The 21454-nt window shown below is 43.6% G+C and overlaps 1 protein-coding gene across 2 annotated transcripts in view; it reads left to right on the top strand.

The window, feature by feature from the left end:
- The window catches only part of APBA2 (amyloid beta precursor protein binding family A member 2), a 70084-nt gene that overhangs the window by 35738 nt on the left and 12892 nt on the right, over positions 1 to 21454 (top strand). For both annotated transcript variants that reach the window (XM_058156494.1, XM_058156495.1), the window contains exons 2-6: positions 7150 to 8141; positions 13550 to 13630; positions 14486 to 14522; positions 17004 to 17149; positions 20465 to 20551. In XM_058156494.1, the coding sequence (XP_058012477.1) occupies positions 7179 to 8141; positions 13550 to 13630; positions 14486 to 14522; positions 17004 to 17149; positions 20465 to 20551 (1314 nt within the window). In that variant the 5' untranslated portion in view covers positions 7150 to 7178. The remainder of the gene's footprint in view (positions 1 to 7149; positions 8142 to 13549; positions 13631 to 14485; positions 14523 to 17003; positions 17150 to 20464; positions 20552 to 21454) is intronic.

Below are 21454 nucleotides of genomic sequence, written 5' to 3'. Positions count from 1 at the left end.
TGTATTAAATGGTAACCAAATACATCTAGGAAAAAAAGTGGGATTGGTTGAGTGAGTGAGGGTTTTTTTCCCCCTCCAATCTATAACGGTCTCTGTTCTTGCAATCTATTTTTCTCCTCTTGCAAAAATCAAGAATAAGTTTGCAGCCAGTAAGAAAAGCAATGCCACTTTGACTGAGAACCGGTATCTTTGCTACGTATAGTTGAGATCAAGCAGCTTCACTCCTCTGTGCAAATTGGGATGTCATAGATAATAAGCTCTGCAGAACTAATGTTTTGTGCTGTTGGTTTGTTTGTTTTTTTTACAAAAAAGAACCGATTTCGTGGTGACAGGACAGGAGAATTCACTACGGCTACCATTTTTCATTGCTATCTCCTCAATGGCTGAAACGGCTTGCAAAAATTGGAGATGCAAAGAGGCCAGTCCTCTTGCCCGTTTAACAAGGAGGAAAACTGTAACCGAGTTTGGCGGGGGGGGGAATGCCACCTTTTATTAAGGTTTGGCTCGTAGGTTTCCCGTAGCACAGGTGAAATCTTTATTTTAGGAGCTGTACAGTCTCGGTGGGAAGACACGCCGTAAAAAATACAGCCTCAGTACTGATTGGATGGGGAATGTGCCTCAAAGTAGAAACATCAGCAGTTGCTGGGGGAGAAATCAGCTAAGAAAAGAGCTGATCTAAATGGGAACCTGGCATGGATTCTTGCTAGACTTTCTCTAAAAATGGCAAAACAAGACCGAAACCATTTTACACCTCAAAATGCCAAAGAAACAGGAGCTGGTCTCTCTCTCTCTCGTTCGTGTTTTCCCTGCACAACCTACTATATGGGTAGTCCTAGACCTACGATTGGGGCTGATGTTTCCATTGCTAAGCGAAGCAGTTGTTACGTGACATGTGCCTAACTTCACAACTGTTTCTGCCATTACTGTTAAGCAAATCATTGCAGCTGATAAGTGAATCCAATGGTCGTTGAGCGAATCCCGGCGAATCCCAGCCTGATTTTGCTTCTTGGAAAGCTGGTTAGGAAAGTCACATCCTGTCAATCATACCAGTTGCTTCTGAAGATGGGCAGAGGTGGTTCAATCTATTTGTCCCTCCCCCAAAGCTGTGCAGTCTGCAATCCCCAAGTTTCCACTCCAGTAGCTGGCCAAAGTTGGTAGAAGCTGGTACTAGCTGGTACTAGATCACTAGATCACTAGGAAGGTGAAGGGAGCTGCCCTTTCATGGATCTGGAATCAGGGAAGCATGAAAAACAGCTGTTTGGTTCCAGAAGCACAGCGATCATTTCCAGAACCCAAAGGGATTTGCACCTTTTCCAAAATCTTAACTGATCTGCGTTGGATCAACGCAACGCAATGGTGGCCATCAGAAACAGCGCGTGACTCCTTTCATTGTGCAGCTCTAGATAAGCCGCCTCCTTGGTCTTCTTTTTATGACAAAGGGAATCTGGGTTGCAGACGATTTAGGCTTAAGCAGAAAATCTTCCCTGTTTCTCAAATCACCAAAGCAAAAATCTTTAGAGGTGTGAAGGAATCTATCACCTGAAAGGAAGCAGATAAGCATTTCCCCTGCTGAATAGGAAGGGGGCAACAACTATCCTTGGCCGTACGGGGTGGGTGGGGGAGGGCTGTTTTAATTCCTGCTCTCTCCGGATGGCTTCTGATGCAGCCGTTATCTCAGTCGATCAGCCGATAATGCCAAGGAATCTGGGAATCTGTCCACATTGCTTCCTCATTGGTATGCACTCCATGTCGACGGGTTCCAGTCTGTCTGAACAATTTTTTTTTTAATCCAGATAACAAGGTCACCTTTGTCATCACGTCAGGGGGAGGGGAAGAGATAAAAAATATAAAATTGAGAGCTTTTTCAGAGATCAAAGAAGGGCAAACCATCTTGAAATTAATTTCCTGTTAAGGAGACCTCAACCTCTGATTTCTTTCCTTCAAACTTCTATGGCTTTTATGACAGCAAAAATGGCAAAGCTTAGAATGGGGTGCTCAACCTTAGCAACTTTGAGACCTGTGGACTTCAACACCCAGAATTCTGGGAGTTGAAGTCCATTGGTCTTAAAGTTGCCAAGTTTGGACACCCCTGGCTTAGACAGTTTCTCCACCACATTTATCTTCAGCATCTGAGTAGACCATCCAAGAATTTGGCATGGCTCAACTCCATCCCTGAAGCTTCTTTCTGATAGAGCATTGGAATGTCGAACTCTTTCTTCCTTCACTGCTCCACTTTGACCAGTCAAACTGCGTGGAATTTTGGCCGCTGTGACTCTTAGTCATGCAAAGACTCCATACCACGTCCACGAAAAAGTCCCTGCCATCTTCTGCTTCTTCTTTGGAATGACAAAGTCTCTGAAGGCCTCATTCTTGCCCAACTCTTTGAGAAGAACGGTTGATAGATGGAGATGACCTTCTCAGCACAGGACTAGCTGGGAAATAAGTTACACTATGCTTTCTGGGTCTACTATCTGCCCAGAGTCGCTGTATCGGTGAGATGTGTGGCATATAAATTTCATTTAAAAATTTAAAAATACCTTGCATAGAATTTGGGGATCTCTCCCGAATCTCTCCTACTTCAGCTGTGAGCTTTGATTGGCTGCTCAGCAGGTTCCAACTCATCAAGTCCACATATATTTTCCCACAATATCTATAAAAATGGGGCCTCTTTTTGCATTCTCTCCTGCCCTCTGATCAAGGAAGTTTCTAGCTGTTGGAATCAATTATATTTCAGTGACAACTGAGGGAATAATTGCTGGCTTGTAATGACCGCTGGTTCTGTAATCTACTCAACATTGCTCGGGAGTGAAGCATGAAAAGCCCACGCCGATTCCAGGCGCGGTGATGAAATAATATAAATGCAAATGCCATCAAATTAAATTAGCCAGGTGATAGTGTGACAACGCAGAGACACCCTAGCAAGGGCGAAGTGCTCAGTTGTCGGCTCTGCTTTGAGAAGCTGATTTTTTTCATCTCTATTGTTTTTTGGGGGAAAGGAAGACTTCAAATACCGGTCCAGAGAAAGCAGAAGAATGTTGAAAATCTGATGGGTTGGGGGTGTGTGGAAAGAGATTCCACAGTCTTTGCCAACTTTTGTGCCACACGCTTACATTTTAATATACTTTCTTTTAATTGCAAAAAAAGAGAGGAAACTTATGGAGTGGTGAGTTTTTTCCTCCATGCTAATGATGCAGTCTGTTCTTCTGAAAAAACAAAGGCCTACAGGACCATCTCACTCTGTGCCTTAAATTGGACTGCAAAGAAATTAAGAAATCAAATTATGCATTGATTTCCTTTGGTCTCTTGGATGCGTGCTTCAGATATAACTAAGCAATATGACTTGCCATCACTGTTTTTAATTGCTGTGCAATTATCATTTTTGGAGGGTGGGGGGAAAGTTAATGAGTATCTCACTGCCACTCTTTCATCGGAGAAAAGCTTTCTTTGTTTTTCGGAATCATAATTCCAAATCTTACTAAAGAAAGAGGCCTTCGCCTCTGTTTCTTCTGGCAATGCAATTCTCTCCACAGCATGGACCTGGAGAGACTTCTTTGCCTATGGCCAGCAAATGCCAGATAGATTTTGGTGCATTCACCCTGGGCAAAGCAATTTGAGCTTGGTGTGCAAAATGATGCTCCTGAGCTTGAAAAACCTCACGTTTTCCTCCTGGTTTCTATATGGTGCAATGTTTAGTTGTTCGTTTATCTAGTCCATTTGTATGACTGCCCATCTCAAGTGCGTGTTCCCTGGGCTGCTAAAACTGCTTAGAAACAAGAAGAAAAACCATGGAACAAAATTACACATAACATCTATAGCAGCTGAGAAAAAACACTTGCCAGGAGAAATAATAAGGACTGTTATTTCTCAACTCAACCCAACTCAACCCAAACCAAACCACCAATTCAACTCAACTCAATGTCAGCGTTCAAGAAAAACCCTCCCACTCCAAGTTTTTACCCTACTTTTACTCCAAGTAAAAACTCCAAAGCACGCATCTTTCAAAGTTCTTTTTACTAGGATAGGTAAACTGGCACATCTGGGATAATCCGAATCCAAGAGGTCTGGATTTTCCCTCAGCAAATCAAAACCCCCAAAACCACCCCCTGACTCCTCAGTCAATCACATTCTCCAGTCGCCTTCCGTCCCATCTTGAGACAGCGCTCCGACCACTCCTTTTCCAGATGCAGGATCGGCCTGACCTTGACCAACAGGAGGAATGCTATTATGTCTAAAGACAACCCCTCTACTAAATCTGCCCCCCCCTTTCTACTTTCCCACACATGAGAAGGTGGCAGCACGGAAGCTTCCGGCCTAACATGGCTTCCAAAGCTGACACTCAACTCAACCCAACTCAGTTGACCCTGAATGAGAAGATTCCTTGCACATGGTTAGACTTCCCTTGGTCAAGGTTCAAGGTTGTTCAGGGTGAGGCAATTAGGTAAGCCAAAGCAGTGATTGTGTGATATATTTTTTGGGTGATGGAAGGTGGGAAGCTTCACTTTTGCGTCTGTTCAGCTTCCCATAGTGCCTGAAACAACTTCCTGTGAAGCTGATCTAGGGACAGGCTTAGTTCTAATTGCTACTGTTTTCTCCAAATGTTAGGCCAGAATTTTAGGGAACCCAATTTATCAATGTTCGTTTTTATGAAGAGCCTCAATGATTATTTTTGATTCCATTGAATTATTTTTAAATGATTTTTATATTTTTCATTAATTCTATGGATTTTCTATGGATTTTTGCCACCAGAGTTATGTATTTAAGATGGGTGGGTATATAACATTTTCTAAATAAATAAACAAACATCATTTCTAGGATCACAATAGTTGTGATATTATGCAAATAATGTAATAATAATCCAGCAACGTGTTTATAGGTACACACCTCTGAAGCATATCTTAAAATGAAATAAGAAGCCTTTAATTCTCTTGTTTGTTAGCTTTTCTTTCTTCTACCAAGTTTCTAGGCCTCATTGAGAGTGACAGCTTCCCCTTGCTGATTTTTTTTTTAAAAAAAACCTCTTGGGCTAAATGAAAGCGAAATTTAAAGAGTTGTCAACTTAAAGAAGATTAAAGGGTCTGGTAGCTTTGCAAGCCATTATTGGTGAGAATAACTACGGTAGGAGTCTCATTAGTATTTACTGTTAAGAATTTCAGCTTATTTTCCCTTTTTAATCACATTTATGGTGATAAATCAATATTGCCTTAAATGGTGCTGCTTGATTTAATAACGAAGGTTTTGCGCCAAGCTCACTGGGGCTGAATTTCTCATCAGTGAGATTTTTGAAACCTTAATTGAATGTGAATCTTACCTAAGCTTACCATGATGCTATTCCCTCTAGTCATAATTGTTTTGTCACCTTTTTTTATGATCTTCACTGCTTTCTAATGCATGAACAGGGTGTGTATTAATTTTATGGAGACATATGGTGAGTGAGACAAGATGCAGCAGAAAGTCACGTTTTTTCTGCTCATGATATTGATGATCCCTCATGATGGTCTCCTTCAAAATATAGAATGGTGTTTCTCCAACCTCCATCGTTTCGACGTGCTTCATATTTTCTGGAGGAAGGGCATGACTAATCTCTCAGTTACGGCCAACTTCTTTTTCTTTATTGGGTGGGTGTTGAGTAAGAGCTCCTCAATTTTTGAAGTTAATTAATTGAAGTTAATTTGAGTAGGAGCTCAAGTTAAACATTCCCAAATTCATGTTCTCCAGATGTCTTGTGGGCCACCTTGGCCAGAATTCCTAATCAGCCTGACCTTTGCTAGTGAAACTTGTCTCAGATTAATTTCACACAAAGATCTGGAGACCAGAGAAATCAAACTGGGTGAACATCTTAGAAGATTCTCCAAACTGTCTAGCACGGCAAAGAAGAAGGTTCATTATGAGGGCGGCCATTTTGTATGGAAGCGTCTTCACTGTTTTAACTTACTGCATTGATGAAACCTCATAAACATCTAAATAAGGGCTCTGAGGAGAGTAGAAACTTTACTCAAGGCTTTGGGGGCTCCTAGATGTATATAATTTCTTTTAGGTTAAGCCATTTCAATGTATATATTTTTCTAATCATTACTGCTTGGATTCCTTCGCCTCACTATAGCAAAGATGGGTCATCCTACGAATGTTTGACATTCTCCCCTGTTCTTGTTGTTGGAATAGGTCCTGAAACCTAGCTATGACTCTCCTCCATCCCATTGCAACCCACCACCCTGGATAAATTGAAACCCTTCATTTCAGCACCGCCTGGTAGCTTCGTAGCTCTCGTTTTAGGGGCCTCTGTGGCTCAGACTGCTAATGCAGTCTGTTATTAACAGCAGCTGTTTGCAATTACTGCAGGTTCTAGTCCCACCAGGCCCAAGGTTGACTCAGCCTTCCATCCTTTATAAGGTAGGTAAAATGAGGACCCAGATTGTTGGGGGCAATAAGTTGACTTTGTGTCGTGTCCCACTCCTCCGCTGATGGCTGGGTCGGGGAAGTCCGTATCAAGCGTGCCTCTGCAGCTCTGCCAAAGTCCTATCAGAGTTCTCAAGGCAGGCAGGAGACCAGGAAGTGACTTCAGCAATCCAAGTTAGACTTTGCCTGACTCAGAGAATGCCAGAAAGCAGATCCTTTATATAGGCCATGGGGTGTGGCTCCATGACTCAGCACTTATCCAGGCCTGCCCCTCCCTTCCTTTTGCTGACGTCGCCTGTCAACTCTCCGGAAGCGAGGATCTCTCCAGCCTCCAGCTGTTAGCAATCCTAGCTCATGACTGGCCTCACATTCTTCAGGCTCACATGCTGTGGGGGAGGGGTTTAGTTGCTCCGTTTGCCTGGGCATGGTGCCAGGACTGGGGGCTGAAGGCACGTCAGGACATTCTTCTGAACTATCAGCGCCCGGCAGGAGATAAGAGGGGCCCGGCTGCGGCAGGGGGAGCAGGCGAGACACAACACTTTGTATATAAATATACAAATAGGATGAAGACTATTGTTAACATAGTGTAAGTCGCCCTGAGTCTTCGGAGAAGGGTGGGATATAAATCCAAATAATAATAATAATAATAATAATAATAATAATAATAATAATAATAATAATAATAATAATAATAATAATAATAATAATAATAAATTCTTCATGTAATCCTTATTTTTGTTTCACTCTTTCCCACAGCCAGTGCAAAGAAATGACTACCCTCTAAGATGTCCACCATGGCAAACAGGAAATGCCAAAGCACCACGGTGACCATGCTGGATCACCGGACAAGAGCCTGCCCTGCTTCTCCTCATGGCCAAGCAGCTGAAAAGGCCAAAAGTACTTTGCCCGGGGAAGACTATGTGGAGAAGGTGATGGACGCGGTCTCAGTTGGTCCAGGTAGCTTTCCCCCAGTCGACCCCGAGCATATCGATAACAGCGCAGATGGGGACTCTAGTTCAGATTATGTCAACAACACTTCGGAGGAGGAGGATTACGATGAAGGACTTCCAGAGGAAGAGGAAGGAATCACCTACTATATTCGATATTGTCCGGAGGATGACAGTTACCTGGAAGGAATGGACTGCAACGGGGAAGAATACGTCCCTCAAGAAGAGCATCACGTAGAGACAGACGAATGCCACGAAGCTATTGAGGAAGGAGAATGGGTGGAGACCAAAATCCAGCACCAGGACAATGTGGCCGAAGCCGTGGGCTACCACGAAGGCTGCATCCAGATTTTGGAAAGCGAGGTGGCCTGTTTAGAAATCCAGGATCAAGATGAGAGCATCCAGTATTGCCATCCCGGCGAAGGGGGTTACTACTCCCCGGAAGCCAATGGCAACTCCCGCCGGATGTCCCCTTACCACAGCAGGAACGAAGAGGGGGATCTGGAAGAGCAGGAAGAAGACATCGACCAGATCGTGGCGGAGATCAAGATGAGCATGAGTATGAACAGCATCAACAGCGCATCGGAAATGAGCCCGGAGCATGATGGGACTGAAAACGTACCCAATGACTATGCAGAGACGTGTCCCAAGGGAGAGCCTGGACACGCGGCCAGTCGGCATCTGGGGCGGCCCAAATCCTTAAACATCCCTCCAGCCTCCAAGCAACTTGGAGATGCTCCAAGGGGCTTCAAAACCAAGTCCAAGACTCCAGAGGACAGGGAGACCTGGCCACAAGAACAGGTGAGTCAGGGATTCTCCTTCTTGGCCGAGGGGTTCAGGTCACCTGGTAGCATAATGCAGGTAGTCCTTCACTTACAGCCATTCGTTTAGTGACCATTCGGAGTTACAACAGCACTGAGAAGAGTGATTTATGACTGTTGCAGCATCCCCACAATTATGTGATCAAAATCCGGGCCCTTAGCAAATCAATCAAATCAAATTTATTACAATCAAAGACCAGAGACCAGAACAAATAAAAACACTCCAGGAATATATCCAGTTAAAAATTATAGAATAAAATAATAAATTACAGACAAAACCTGTATTAAAATCACAATTTGGCATCCAATCTGTCAGTTACACATGGCCTAACTATATGACAGTATCAATCCTTAAACTGTGAGGCCCACAGTTGTTAAATACTGAAATGCAAAAGAGCGGTGAGACAAAAGGTTTTTCCACATTAGGTGTGTAAAATAGCCACGGTGGATTAATCACGTGTTTCCAACAAATCCCCAGTGCGCCTGGCAAGTGGCGCATAGTTACGAAGTCACATTGTGTGCTGTCGCTGGGGTGGAGGAAGGTTATTATTTTATTAATTTTATTTTTTATTATTTTTATTTCTTCTGTCTCGTGCTTTTAGGTCCTGTAAGCCGCCTTGAGTCACCATGTGCAAATAGACGGCAATATAAATTTTCTAAATAAATAAAATTGTTCTGCCATCATTGATCACTGTTGGTGACCTTTGCAGGCTGGCTTCTGACAAGCAAAATTAATGGGGGAAAGCCAGATTCGCTTAATGTCTGCAGCCATTCGCTTAAAAACTGTGGCCTTAAGAAAGCAAAACTCATATAACAACGGCCTTGTTTAGCAGTGGAAATTAGGGGCTCATTTATCGCCGTAAGTCAAGGACCAACCTGCTCCCTTCGCAAGGGCCTTTCTGCCTCCTCCTTCTTGGGTTACCAAAGACATCCTTCTGGAAAACAAAGAGAGAGAGAGAGAAAGGGAAGAGAAGTTAATCTTTTAACTGCTGTGAACCTTTTAGATCTCTGAGGAATATAAATGCTATAATCAATCAGAAGGCTGCCGTTAAGGAACTTACAAATGTTCCCTTTGATTTTTTAAATATATGGCTTGGTGGGTGTGGCTTGGTGGGCGTGGCAGGGAAGGATACTGTAAAATCTCCATTCCCTCCCCACTCCAGGGGGGAGGTTACTGCAAAATCCCCATTTCCTCCCCATCAGCTGGGACTTGGGAGGCAGAGAATAGAGGGGGGCGGGGCCAGTCAGAATTTTTACTGCCAGTTCTCCGAACTATTCAAAATTTCCGCTATCGGTTCTCCTGAAACCCACCTCTGCTTCAAATGGTCGCTAAAGGACTGAGGCACCTGGACTTTCTGGTTTTCCTTTGAAGATGTTTCGCTTCTCATCCAAGAAGCTTTTTCAGCTCTGACTGGATGGTGAGGAATGGAAGGATTTATACTCCTTGCAGACAGATTTATACTCATTTGCACTCTTTCAGAGAGTCGTTGAGGCCGCCTGGAGGTTTCTCTGTGTCCTCAAGGTCACCTGAGTGGTGCAAATGGGTGTGGAGCCTTCTTGGAGCTGCTGAAAGGAGGACTGTGTTGTAGACTGGAGATAGGTGATGCTGTATCCTTCCCCCTCTGTTGAGGGCGGGTTGTTCAATTTGGACACCGATGGCCTCTTGGACCCCTCTTTCAAACCAGCGCTCCTCTCAGTCCGAAATGTGGACTTTGCTGTCTTCACAAGAGTGTCCTGTGTCTTTTAAATGCAGATAAACTGTTGAATCTTGTCCTGATGGGTTTGTTTCCGTATGTTGTGCCGTGCATGCTCCTATGTTCTCCTATGTAATGAAACTCCTTCTGGGTCCTCAAACATTCAGAAAAATGGAGCCAGCTTCCCCCGTTAAAAAAAAAGGATGCTCAGAATTTTGCCATCAATTTTTGTATATGCAGCTGTTGGAGAACATCTGTAGTCAGTTTATGAGGAGTGCCATTTTGGACTGTTTATTTTGAAGGCAGTCGTACTGAGTTGAGTAGCTCCAGCTCCCAAGGAAGACGTCCGTATTCCAGGCCATCTGAGCTGAGTTGGGCCAGATAAAACCTGCGCCCTCAAATTCTCATTTTATTTATCCATGGGAAGCCAGGCTGAATTTTCCTAATGATTATTAAAGCTGTAATTGCATTTGGATGCCTTCTGTTTGCACTTGAAACTCTGCTCAGCGGAGGCAAAATTTCCACTCTGTACATCATGGGACTCATCACGAGTTCCTGGGATGCAGAAGAATTGATAGGCTGCAAGAAGGAATTAAGGGGAGGGGGAAGGTAGGTGGGCTTCCAAGCTGGGGAAAACATGCAGCCTTCTTTCCATCACTTCATCTGCAGTAAGAAAGTTTATGCCCCAAAATGTTGAGTCCAAGATCTTTCTAAGGTGAACTTCAAGGATGGCAAAATGATGGAGTAGCTGTAAGACCCTCATCTCAGCTCCTTGGTGTCCCTTCTCCTTCTCCTTCTCCTTCTCCTCCTCCTTCTCCTTCTCCTCCTCTTCTTCTTCATCTTCTTTTCCTCCACCTCCTCCTCTTCTTCTTCATCTTCTTCTCCTCTTCCACCTCCACCTCCTCCTTCTCCTCTTCCTCTTCCCTCTTCCCTTCTCCTCTTCCTTCTCCTCCACATTCTTCTTCATCTTCTTCTCCTCCTCCACCTCCTCCTTCTCCTCTTCCTCTCCCCCCCCTCCTCCTCCTCCTCCTCCACATTCTTCTCCACACTATGGTACAATGTGCTATCTAGGGAGGAATTACCAGCAATTATTTTGATATGTAGACCAACATGCTATAAATACATGTTTTGCCCCAGAAAAAGGAAGTCTCAGCATCTCTAAAATAGCTCTACAAAGGAATTAATTGAAAAATGATAACAAGGAAACCAAAAGGGGCCTTCAGAAAATGGGACGTGTTGCCCAGTTTCCAAATGCAGCATTGGGGGTCTGTCCCAAGAGATTTGACAGCCTGAATGCATAATAGTTTGTTGGAATAGCAAATCATCATTTGGTGACATTCCATATACAAAGCAAACAGAGGGGTGGGGAGCAAGGGAAAAATTGCCCTATTTTTTAAAAGCAAAGACAGAAGAACTCGGCTTGAAATTGCACATATTAATCAGCCTTGGTTTTACAATAATATGACACATTGAGTTTCCCATGGGTAGATTGGAGAATATTTTTGTTGCCTTAAGTTATATATCCATTAGTTAACTAATTATAATTATGCCAGTTTGGTAGCAGCTGATATGATGTATTTGTTCTTTGTCTGTCTTATCTGTTTTGAGGAAGGCTGTGATGGGACATCAGTGGCTTGGCTCACAGTTAAGGTGAAGCCATTATTTATTGAACCACAATTTATTGAATAAGCCATAAATGGCTAGTCTTATGCAACACATTAAGTTGAACCCAGTTAATGCCAGAGTTATCTTAAAGTCATCTGTTAACACTCCAGATTTAGCTTGGAGGGGGAGAACGACAGACTTCTGTGATCCATGGATCTCTAGGTTGTAAAATTACAGTTGGGGGAAAACGGTAATTTCATATAGAACTCAATCCAATCCAGTTTCTAAACTTGGTCTATAAATGCACCCCAGATGAATTATAACCCAACCTGCCATGGCTGGTAAAGAAGGGGAGAAACTTGGCTGTTGGGCACCCCAAGACCAATATATCTGCTGTCATTCCATCCTGTAAATAATTCCCTCCTTTTGCAGTCACCCTGTCTCGTTGATCTAATGCTGCCTGCTCCCAAAGTAATTTGCGGTTGCCAGGCAGTGCGGTAGAAGTCTTCTACATATGACCTCTGTTGCATTGGGAGTTTTCCGTGCAGGCTGGTACATGTTGCACTTCCAACCGAGCAGGGTGCTTAGTTTTTTTAGATTTGATTTTATTCCCAAGTGAGGATAAACTAGAGAAAGTGTGTCAGGATTCCGCCTTTCTGCCTTGGTGGAAAGCGTGTTGCTTTCAATTAATGCAAATCTTTTAAGACCTAGATGTTCTGCATAAATTTACCCCCTCCCCACCTTTGGGTGAGAAGGATGCTGTTTGAAAATCGTTCTCAGGAAAGGGTACGGAAATGGAGTCTCATTGGGAAGATCGACTGCATCAGTTGTGTGCTGAGGGGATCCTCAAAGAAAGGAGGCCAGGGAGATTTCAGGACCCTGGACAGAGAAAGAGGTTGATCGGGTTCTACTTAAGGCCTGCCAAGGATTGGTGCCCCCTTGTTATCTCAAGAGGTCATCCTTGACTTACAGTAATAGCAATAGCACTTAGACTTATTTACTGCTTCATAGTGCTTTCCAGCCCTCTCTAAGTGGTTTACAGAGTCAGCCTCTTGCCCCCAATGATCTGGGTCCTCATTTTACCCACCTCAGAAGGATGGAAGGCTGAGTCAATCTTGAGCCTGGTGAGATTCGATCTACCAAATTGCAGACATCCAGCAGTCAGCAGAAGTAGCCTGCAGTATTGCTCCCTAACCACTGTGCCCCACAGTTCCCATAACTGCCGCTCTTATAACCATTCGTTTAGTGACCAAAGTTACAACAGTGCTGACAACAGTGACTTATGAGTGGTCTTGCACTTAATGGCTGATGCATTCACATGATCAAAATGCACAATGGCACATTTATGACATGACTGTGCAGTCACCATTTGCAACCTTCCCAGGGGCTTCCAACAAGCAGTGTCAATGGGGGAAGCTGGATTTGTTTAATGACCATGGGTGGGGGGCAAGGATTGTAAATCAGGCAAGGCTCACTTAACAGGGACAGAAGTCCTGATTGCAGTTGTAAATTGAGGATTACCTGTGGTCCATCACAGATGGCAATTGTTCTGGGGCACTGCTAGATGTGTTCACACAACCATGGTTGAAAATCCTCCTTCACACAAGAGGAGTGGTTATAGGAAACAATTCCTCGCCTTATAGAGAGATGGATGACTCGGGAGGGAAGGACCTCCATCGATCGTGTGCCTTGCCAAGCAAAAGTAACTCCATGGTGTATCCCTCCTTGACATTGGGGACCCACACTTTAATTTGCTCCTTCCCAAAGAGATTGTGGGCTGTGTCACCCTGTGAACTGCTCCAGCATCCATTCAAAAAATCCATGGGGAAATATGGAATTCAGAACTACTGGTAACAACCATCTATCCAAGCGCTTGATAGAAACTTAAATCTTTCTTGCGCTGCCCAACCAGTCAACGCATAAATCAGTTCTTATTTCCACAGCAGGAGCAATAAAACTCACTGACGAGAGGCAGTGATAAATGTTGTTAGCATTGATTCTCTTCCTCCTACATTATTGATCACCATGGTCTCTCTCTCTCTCCCTCTCTCCCTCCCTCCCTCTCTCTCTCTCTCTCTCTCCTTTGTAGGTATGTAATGGCTTAGAACAACCCAGGAAGCAACAACGCTGTGATCTCAATGGGCCAATCGACAACAATAATATGCTGGAGGCAAGTCCTAGAATCTAAGTAGACCTCTCTTTTTTCTCCTCTCTGTTTTGTGCTGTTCCAAACTAGCAAAATATTGTTGGTCCCCCTGCACCTGTGTTTGTGTGTGTAGATGTAGGATGTACCACTCACGGGGGTGGGGGTGGAAGGGAGGCACAGTGGGAACGAAATTGATCAAAACAGAAGTGTAATGTTATCTATTAATAACAAATAGATGAGAGAGACAGAGACAGAGAAAAAAAGAGAGAAAGGGAGGGAGGGAGGGAGAGGGAAAGGGGCAGGGGCAGGGGAGGGAGGGAGAAAGACCCACACACAGAGAGACAGAAAAACAAAGAGAGAGGGGAGGGAGGGAGAGAGGGGAGGGAGGAGGAGAGAGAAAGAAAGAGAGAGAAAGAAAGAAAGAGGGGAGAGGGAGAGAGGAAGAGAGGGAGGGAGGGAGAGAGAGAGACAGAGACAGAAACAAAGAGAGAAAGAGAGAGAGAGAAAGGGAGGGGGAGAGGGAAAGAGACAGAAACAGACACAAGAGGGAGAGAGAGAGAGAAAGAAAGAAAGAGAGGGAGGTGGGGGAGAGAGAAACAAAGAGAGAGAGGGGGGAGGGAGGGGGAGAGACAGAGACAGAAACAAAGAGAGAAAGAGAGAGAGAGAGAAAGGGAGGGAGGGGGAGAGGGAAAGAGACAGAAAGGAGGAGAGAGAGAGAGAGAGAGGAGAGAGAGGGAGATAGGGGGAGGGAGAGAGAGAAACAAAGAGAGAGAGAGAGAGAGAGAGAGAGAGAGAGAGAGAGAAACAGCTTCCTTGTCTGGCATGATATTAAGATTCAAGATGATCAATCACTCTTTATTATTTTTATATCCCACACAGACCAAGAAGGCACCGTCTTTCCCGAGCTTTGTCGATGGTAAGGACTCCCTTCTGCTTACAACGTTTATGCCTCTAAGAAATACGGTGAGGAAATCCTAACAAGCCCAAGTACAGTGGGAGGATTGATGATGTTCCCTAGCGGGGTCATGAGTCGCCTACAAGCAAATAACCCACCAAGAGAGAGCACCAAGAACTCCCCAGTTCAACCATAAGCTAAAAAGATTCTCTTGGAATGTAGAAAGTTCTCAAGAGCGATGATTCTTTTTCCCAAAGACTAGCTCTTAATGTAACCGTTCATCAAATAAACTGGCTTTTTCAGAAGTCTCCCAGCGAAAGGGGGTTCAGACCAATGCTCGGTATCCCTCACAGCCAGGGTGCTTAAATATTACTTTAATAACTGGCGCAGGCATGTGGCCTAATGAAATTTAAATGTATTTCTCTGATTGATCTTTGCTGAGAACCTTGTGGTTTGTAGCATGCTTCGCTTCACCCATGTCTCATTTGCAACGCTAGAGAATTTATATCTATTGTTAAAGTTGGCTGAAGGAAAACCTCTCATTTCTCCCCCCCCCCTCCCCGAGAAGATAATTGAGGAAAGGGCTGCCTAGATTGGAAGGAAGCCCCAGTGCTGCAGCCACCTGTTTCCATTGTGGTGGAGGTCCTTGGATGAAGATCTCTCCCGATCCTGGAACACAGCTTGGCCAGAATCAGTAAATGTCTTCTAGAATCCCCTGCCCCCCGATAAAACTCACCCAAATAGTTTGGTAAAAATGCCACACTTTTTGCTTCATCAGTTCCCATGGTTTGGGTGGGAAGAATGGTTTTAATTTCCCAAGTCCTTTGGGAAGGCTTGCTTCTCTTTGGAACTTGTGATCTTCAGAGATCTTTGATTGCCTCCATCCAATGAAAAAGGGAGCCTGATGCTTGGGTCAACAAGGACTTCTAGGGGGTGCCATCTTGAGTGTGAAGTGCATTTCTCCCAAACAGCTCGGTTTAAAAGCCTCTCCTCAGGTCTCATTTTAGCCCCAGACTAAGATACCTTCGTTCGTTTAAGCTTCCTGCTCATCATGAAGGTGGCCTAGAAAGAGTCTTAAATGAGAAAAAACTTAAGGCTTTGAGCTTCCTCACCACTTCTTCACTCCGCCATGCGTTCCAGGATTTGACATCTATAAATGCAACCAACCAACCAGCAAATAAAGTGTTCTCAAGCTCAGGATGAGGCCTACCAACCTCCCTAGCAACTGATTTCCTTGGATGGTATCAGCCATAGCTTGGTCCGGCTCTCCTTTTTCTTTGCGATGCAGTACTTTGATTCTCGACAATGCCTCCCGGTTCCTGCCTTCCCATTGACACGGGGCTCTCAAGCTGCCCAGACCAGCTGTTTTTGAAGCGATCAGTGCCAAGCGATATTCTCCTGCAAAGGACTTTTAGAAAACTAGTAAACCCCGAGTCAAATGGAGCTGAATGCTGCTGTTCCTCTCCTTCTAATCTTGACATGCTTAAATTAACAGGAACAATAACCAGCTAAGCAACGGGGGAATTTCTTGCGCTGTTATTTTTCCTTGGGGAAAAACATGTGCCTCGCATAGGAACAAGCCCTGGTCTTGTTGTGAGTTTAAGAGAGGGGAAAATATGTATTTTCAGGAACCTATTCGCAGAGCCAGCTGGAATCTGTCTCTTCATTTACCACGTCTCTTCCTTGGGATTTTATTTTGGTTTTCTCCTTATGAGAACAGCGTTTGGTGGCTGCTGCTGCAGCGAGCGTCCCTATTTCTACTGTTGTATTGTTAAAGGGAAGAAATTTCCTTGCCTTGTAACAATCTTTGAGATGATGGCAAGATGATCTGTCAGTGTGCAAAAAAGAAAGAAAGAAAGAAAGAAAGAAAGAAAGAAAGAAAGAAAGAAAGAAAGAAAGAAAGAAAGAAGAAAAAAAGAAAATCAAGCTTCAAGCCATCCCAAGATTGCACGTTCTCCATTTTATGACTTTCTTAAGGATCTCTTCTTAATTGAGACTCGGGGTCTTATAGCCACAGGTTTAGTGGAAATAAGCAAGAACAGAACTTGAGTCAGATGAGTTTGATCATTTGTGCTATTCTTTACACTGATAATTTTAATAAAACAAAAAAGTGACTTTGTATTTGTTATCCAGAACAAAGGTACAAAATGTCTATGAATTAATTATAATTAATTAATTAATGTCTATTAAAAAAAGAAGGCATAGGATTTATACCAATAGCACCTAGACTTATATACTGCTTCATAGTGTTTTACAGCCCTCTGTAAGCAGTTTACAGAGTCACCATATTTGCCGCCAACAATTTGGGTCCTTGTTTTACCCACCTCAGAAGGATGTAAGGCTGAGTCAACCTTGAGCTGGTCAGGATCGAACTCCTGGTGGTGGGCAGAGTTTGCCTGCAATGCTGCACTCTAATCATGCGCCACCAAGATTCCCTTGTAGCTCATTCTTCCTCTTTGGCTGCTTCTGCTTCAGACATAATTACCTCTTCTCTGTTTTTAGTTCCAGGTCCTTGCGAGCCTGAGGACCTCATTGATGGCATCATCTTCGCAGCCAATTACTTGGGTTCGACCCAGTTGCTCTCCGAACGCAACCCTTCCAAAAACATCCGGATGATGCAAGCCCAAGAAGCAGTGAGCCGTGTCAAGGTAGGGTGGGAAGGACCAAAAACCTTGATGATTAGATTTTCAAGAGTTAAAAACACAGGTTCTCCTTGGTGAATGCATGGATTCCCTTGCTGTAGACCAGGGGTGTCCAAACCTGGCCTCTTGAAGAGTGATGGACTTCAACTCCCAGAATTCCCCAGACAGCATGAGTTATAAATATGAGCAAGTTGCTGGCTGGAGAACTCTGGGAGTTGAAGTCCACCACTCTTCAAGGGGCCAAGTTTGGACATCCCTGCTGTAGACAATCAATACGGACAAGAGCTTTCCAAGGGCTTTGAGATCATCATCGAGACTAGGTTCAGGGATCTGGGTGGGTAATGAGCCATGGTGGCACAGTGGTTAGAGTACAGTATTGCAGGCTATTTCTGCTGCCTGCAATTTGGCAGTTCGAATCTCACCAGGCTCCAGGTTGACTCAGCCTTCCATCCTTCCGAGGTGGGTAAAATGAGGATCCAGATTGTCGGGGTCAAGAGGCTGACTCTGTAAACCACTTAGAGAAGGACTGTAAAGCACTGTGAAGCGGTATATAAGTCTAAGGGCTATTGCTGATACAGCTCTAAATCAGAATTAAATCAGAATGGGACATTAATTTATGTTCTGGAGATGACCCCTTGATTTCTAAAGCACATAAAATGTTATTCAAGATGAACCTAGAAGATGAATATACTAAAGAGCGTATAGTAAAATGGGCAAAATTCCTTGGGTAGAATATAATGCTAGATCAATGGGAGAATGTATGGACGAATGGGCTAAAATTTACATTAAATTATAGTTTGAAAGAAAACCTTTATAAAATGATGTATCATTGGTACTTGACCCCAGATAGACTAGTGAAAATGTATAAAGGGATTTCTAATAAGTGTTCGAAATATAGTCAAAATTCAGGTTCGTTTTATTATAGGTGGTGGTTTTGCAAAGTGTGAAAACGTATGTGACAACATTTCAACCTAACCTTTCTAGAAAGTGACAAGCTGGATGAGACAGCTGTAGATTTTCTTATGTAAGGATATGTAAGATATGTAGGAAGATAACATCGTCCCCATATTTCCTAAGTCCAATTAGATACACTGATCCTAATTCTGTGGACGAGTCTGCTTCCCTTTCCGTAACCAACCACTCACCCTGATGGTCATGGAAGCATGATTCAGTTCAACCTGTTTTTTAAGAATATATGGAATGCCATCTCTTCCCCTCTTGGCACTATCTAACACACTTGTGTTGTAAGGCTGTGATGCTGTCCTTCTCCCTGTCCCCTCTGTAACTGATTCTCAATGAGATTGGAGAAATACAAGACAATATGACAACAAAAATATGTTCTAGTAGGTTTTCTGGATTCCTGGAGAAGACACTGGATATGGTCGCTATTTTGGGGGACAATCACATCTTTCTTAGTTGCAATGCATGTGGCCATGTTCTGCCCTAGGACCCTTGAATTCTTCCACTGAGCATCACTAGAGTTGGGTGGCCAATAACTTTCAAATAATTATTATAATAGAATATTCCCCAAAAGAATATTCTCTGTAAATATCTCACAGGCTTTGGTGGTTCGGCTTGGTCTAATCTCACAGGTGGCTGTCCTATTTAATCAGTGGTGGGATTCAAGTAATTTAACAACCGGTTGTCTGCCCTAATGATTTCTTCCAACAACCAGTTCACCAAACTGCTCAGAAAGTTAACAACCGGTTCTCCTGAAGTGATGCGAACTGGCAGAATCCCCATCACTGTATTCAATGTTCTAGAATCGGAGCCACCAAACTTTAAGACTTGTGGACTTTAAGACTTGTGGATTTGAAGTCCATAAGTCTTAAAGTTGCCAAGTTTGGAGACTCCTGTCCTATAAAGCCTGCCATTCTGGTTTATCAAAAGCAAGCAAAGCTCTTCTAGGGAAATAAGATCATCAGTGGATGTTTGAGAAGAAGTCAAAAGAACAGTGAGTTTTGCCTTCCTCTGAAATGCTCGCTTCATCCTCAGAATGGTGCCCCCGGGGCCCCTCACACCCAGGATACCCTTCCGCTAAATTCCCATTTGAAATATTTGGCATCCCCGAAAGGAGGGATTTCCAAAATATTTTGCTAACTCCCTAAGATGGTTTTCCCCCCTCTTCTCTTCCCCGTCTCCTTTTATGCATTTGTCTGTTTCCCTTTGATTTATGTATTATTTATTTATTTTTAATGCTTCTCGTTCCCCCCAAGAGGATGCAAAAGGCAGCTAAAATCAAGAAAAAAGCGGTGTGTAAACTGTTTTTCTTGAATTCTAATGTCTGTTTCACATTTTGGATTGCTTTCGGCTTTTTCATCTCCTTCTTTAATGGTCCTTGTGCATCCCGTTGTGGCTTCTCTGTGTGGAAGTTCATGAAACCGTAATACGAATCTTTTGTGTTTATGTCCGTATGAACCTTCCTAAAATGTATCTGTCTGGTTGGAGGGAGAACTTTCCATTTTCCCCCACGTCTTCTCCGTGCTACTTGGACTTTTTTCCCCCCTTTCCTTTTCAATTTTCGCTATGCTTCAATAAACATAATATTTTTCTTTGGCAAAAGTTTCTTTCTGTTGGTTCCCTCGGTAGCAGAAATGGCTCAGAGGAACAGTCATGGTTTATTTTCATTTCACAATGGTGTCTCTTCGGTCTGCCAGCCCAGCTTTTCTTTTCTTAAGGTCAGCTTGCCTTGGTTCTAAAGATTAGCTTGATCGAAGCGTGGGAGGAAAAGAACCAAGAATGGATTTTGGAGCGAAACGGCTGCTGGGGAAAAAAATACTGAATGGAGCTTGATCCTTAACGCTAAACTCCTACTTTAGGCATCATACATGAATTTTGGGTTTTTAATAAAGGCAAAAATAAATCAGAGTAGATCCAACAAGTCCCATAGCTGCCCATTGTTGGTCTCAAGGAGGAAAGCCAGCCAAAATGTGTGATTCATAAGTATGGTGGTTACCCTAAACCTCTGTGGAATAAGTCTCCACTTGATCTTTAAAACGTTTTCTGGGTTTCAGAAAATTAATATAATCATTCCTGCTGGAGATCATTACCATAGAAGCAAAACTTCCGATTTGGAATCTCTCTTGCCTTGTATCCCATCTTTGGTAAAGGCAGAACTCCGAAACTGGAAAGTTAATTTGTACCGTTGAAGCTTTGCATGTCTTTTTTTGAAAATTAACCATTCCAAATAGTTGTTCTGTGTCACAGTAAGTCGTTGAGTGTGCCTGTTGTATGTCCCATCATGTCAGAAGTAGTCTGTGAGGAACCGACTATTTCCAGAACATTCTTTAAGTGAATTTACTACTCTCTGTCTTTTTTTAGACTTCTGAAGGGGATGTCCATGCTTTGACAGAGGTGGACTTGTTCATCTCCACCCAGAGGATCAAAGTTCTTAATGCAGACACCCAGGTAAGCAAACAGTCCAGCAGGTTCTGACAGGTTCTGGAGAACCGGTAGCAGAAATTTTGAGCAGTTTGGAGAACTGGCAAATACCACCTCTGGCTGGTCCCAGAGTGGGGAGGGAATGGAGATTTTGCAATCTCCTTCCCCTGCCATGCCCAAGCCATACTACACCCTCAAGCCATGCCCACAGAACCGGTAGCAAAAAAATTTAGATTTCACCACTGAAATAGTCCCATCACTGCAGCATTAATCACAGGGCCCTGAAATAATTTTGATGGGTCAAAGTCTAATCTCTGCGATGTTTCTGCAAGCGTTGCATTCAGATGTCCTCGAAGAGCTAACTCTTTTTCTTCTGCCATTCTGTTGGTTGGTTGGACAGGAAAAATGGAGGGAAGAGAAGGTAGAAGAGACCCTCTCCCTACCCAACCTTAGCTGTGACTTTGTCAAAAGGCAGATTGGCTTTAGGATAGCTGCCCTCTCTCATTCCAGATGAAGTTTGGATCTTTGGATCTTCATCGGAGGAATTCTCCATCCAGCGTGGCCTTCTCCTGAGAATCCTTGAGAGTTGAAATCAGATGGAGAAAGGCTGGGGAAAATGCTCTGATCTGAGCTTTTGGCCAAGAGAAGATTCCTTGCATTTTATTTTAGAAAGGTTCTTGAACACGCTTTCCAAACCACTCCCATGTCCTGTAACCCCTCGGCCAATTACATTTTTGGTTTTCTTCATATATTTACATTTCTTCCTCAATCACAATCCCATAAGCCAAAACAGAGATTTTGAAATCTTTGTTCTTGTCCGAACGGTGTGTCAGCATTCCAGAAAACAAAAACAAAAAAACAACTCCCAGTAAAAACTCCGAAGGAAGCATCTTTCAGAGTTCTATTTACTAGGATAGGTAAACTGGCACA

The sequence above is a fragment of the Ahaetulla prasina genome, chromosome 13, assembly GCF_028640845.1.
Source record: "Ahaetulla prasina isolate Xishuangbanna chromosome 13, ASM2864084v1, whole genome shotgun sequence".
NCBI classification, from domain to species: domain Eukaryota; kingdom Metazoa; phylum Chordata; class Lepidosauria; order Squamata; family Colubridae; genus Ahaetulla; species Ahaetulla prasina.
This window is presented reverse-complemented; position numbering and strand designations above follow the sequence as displayed.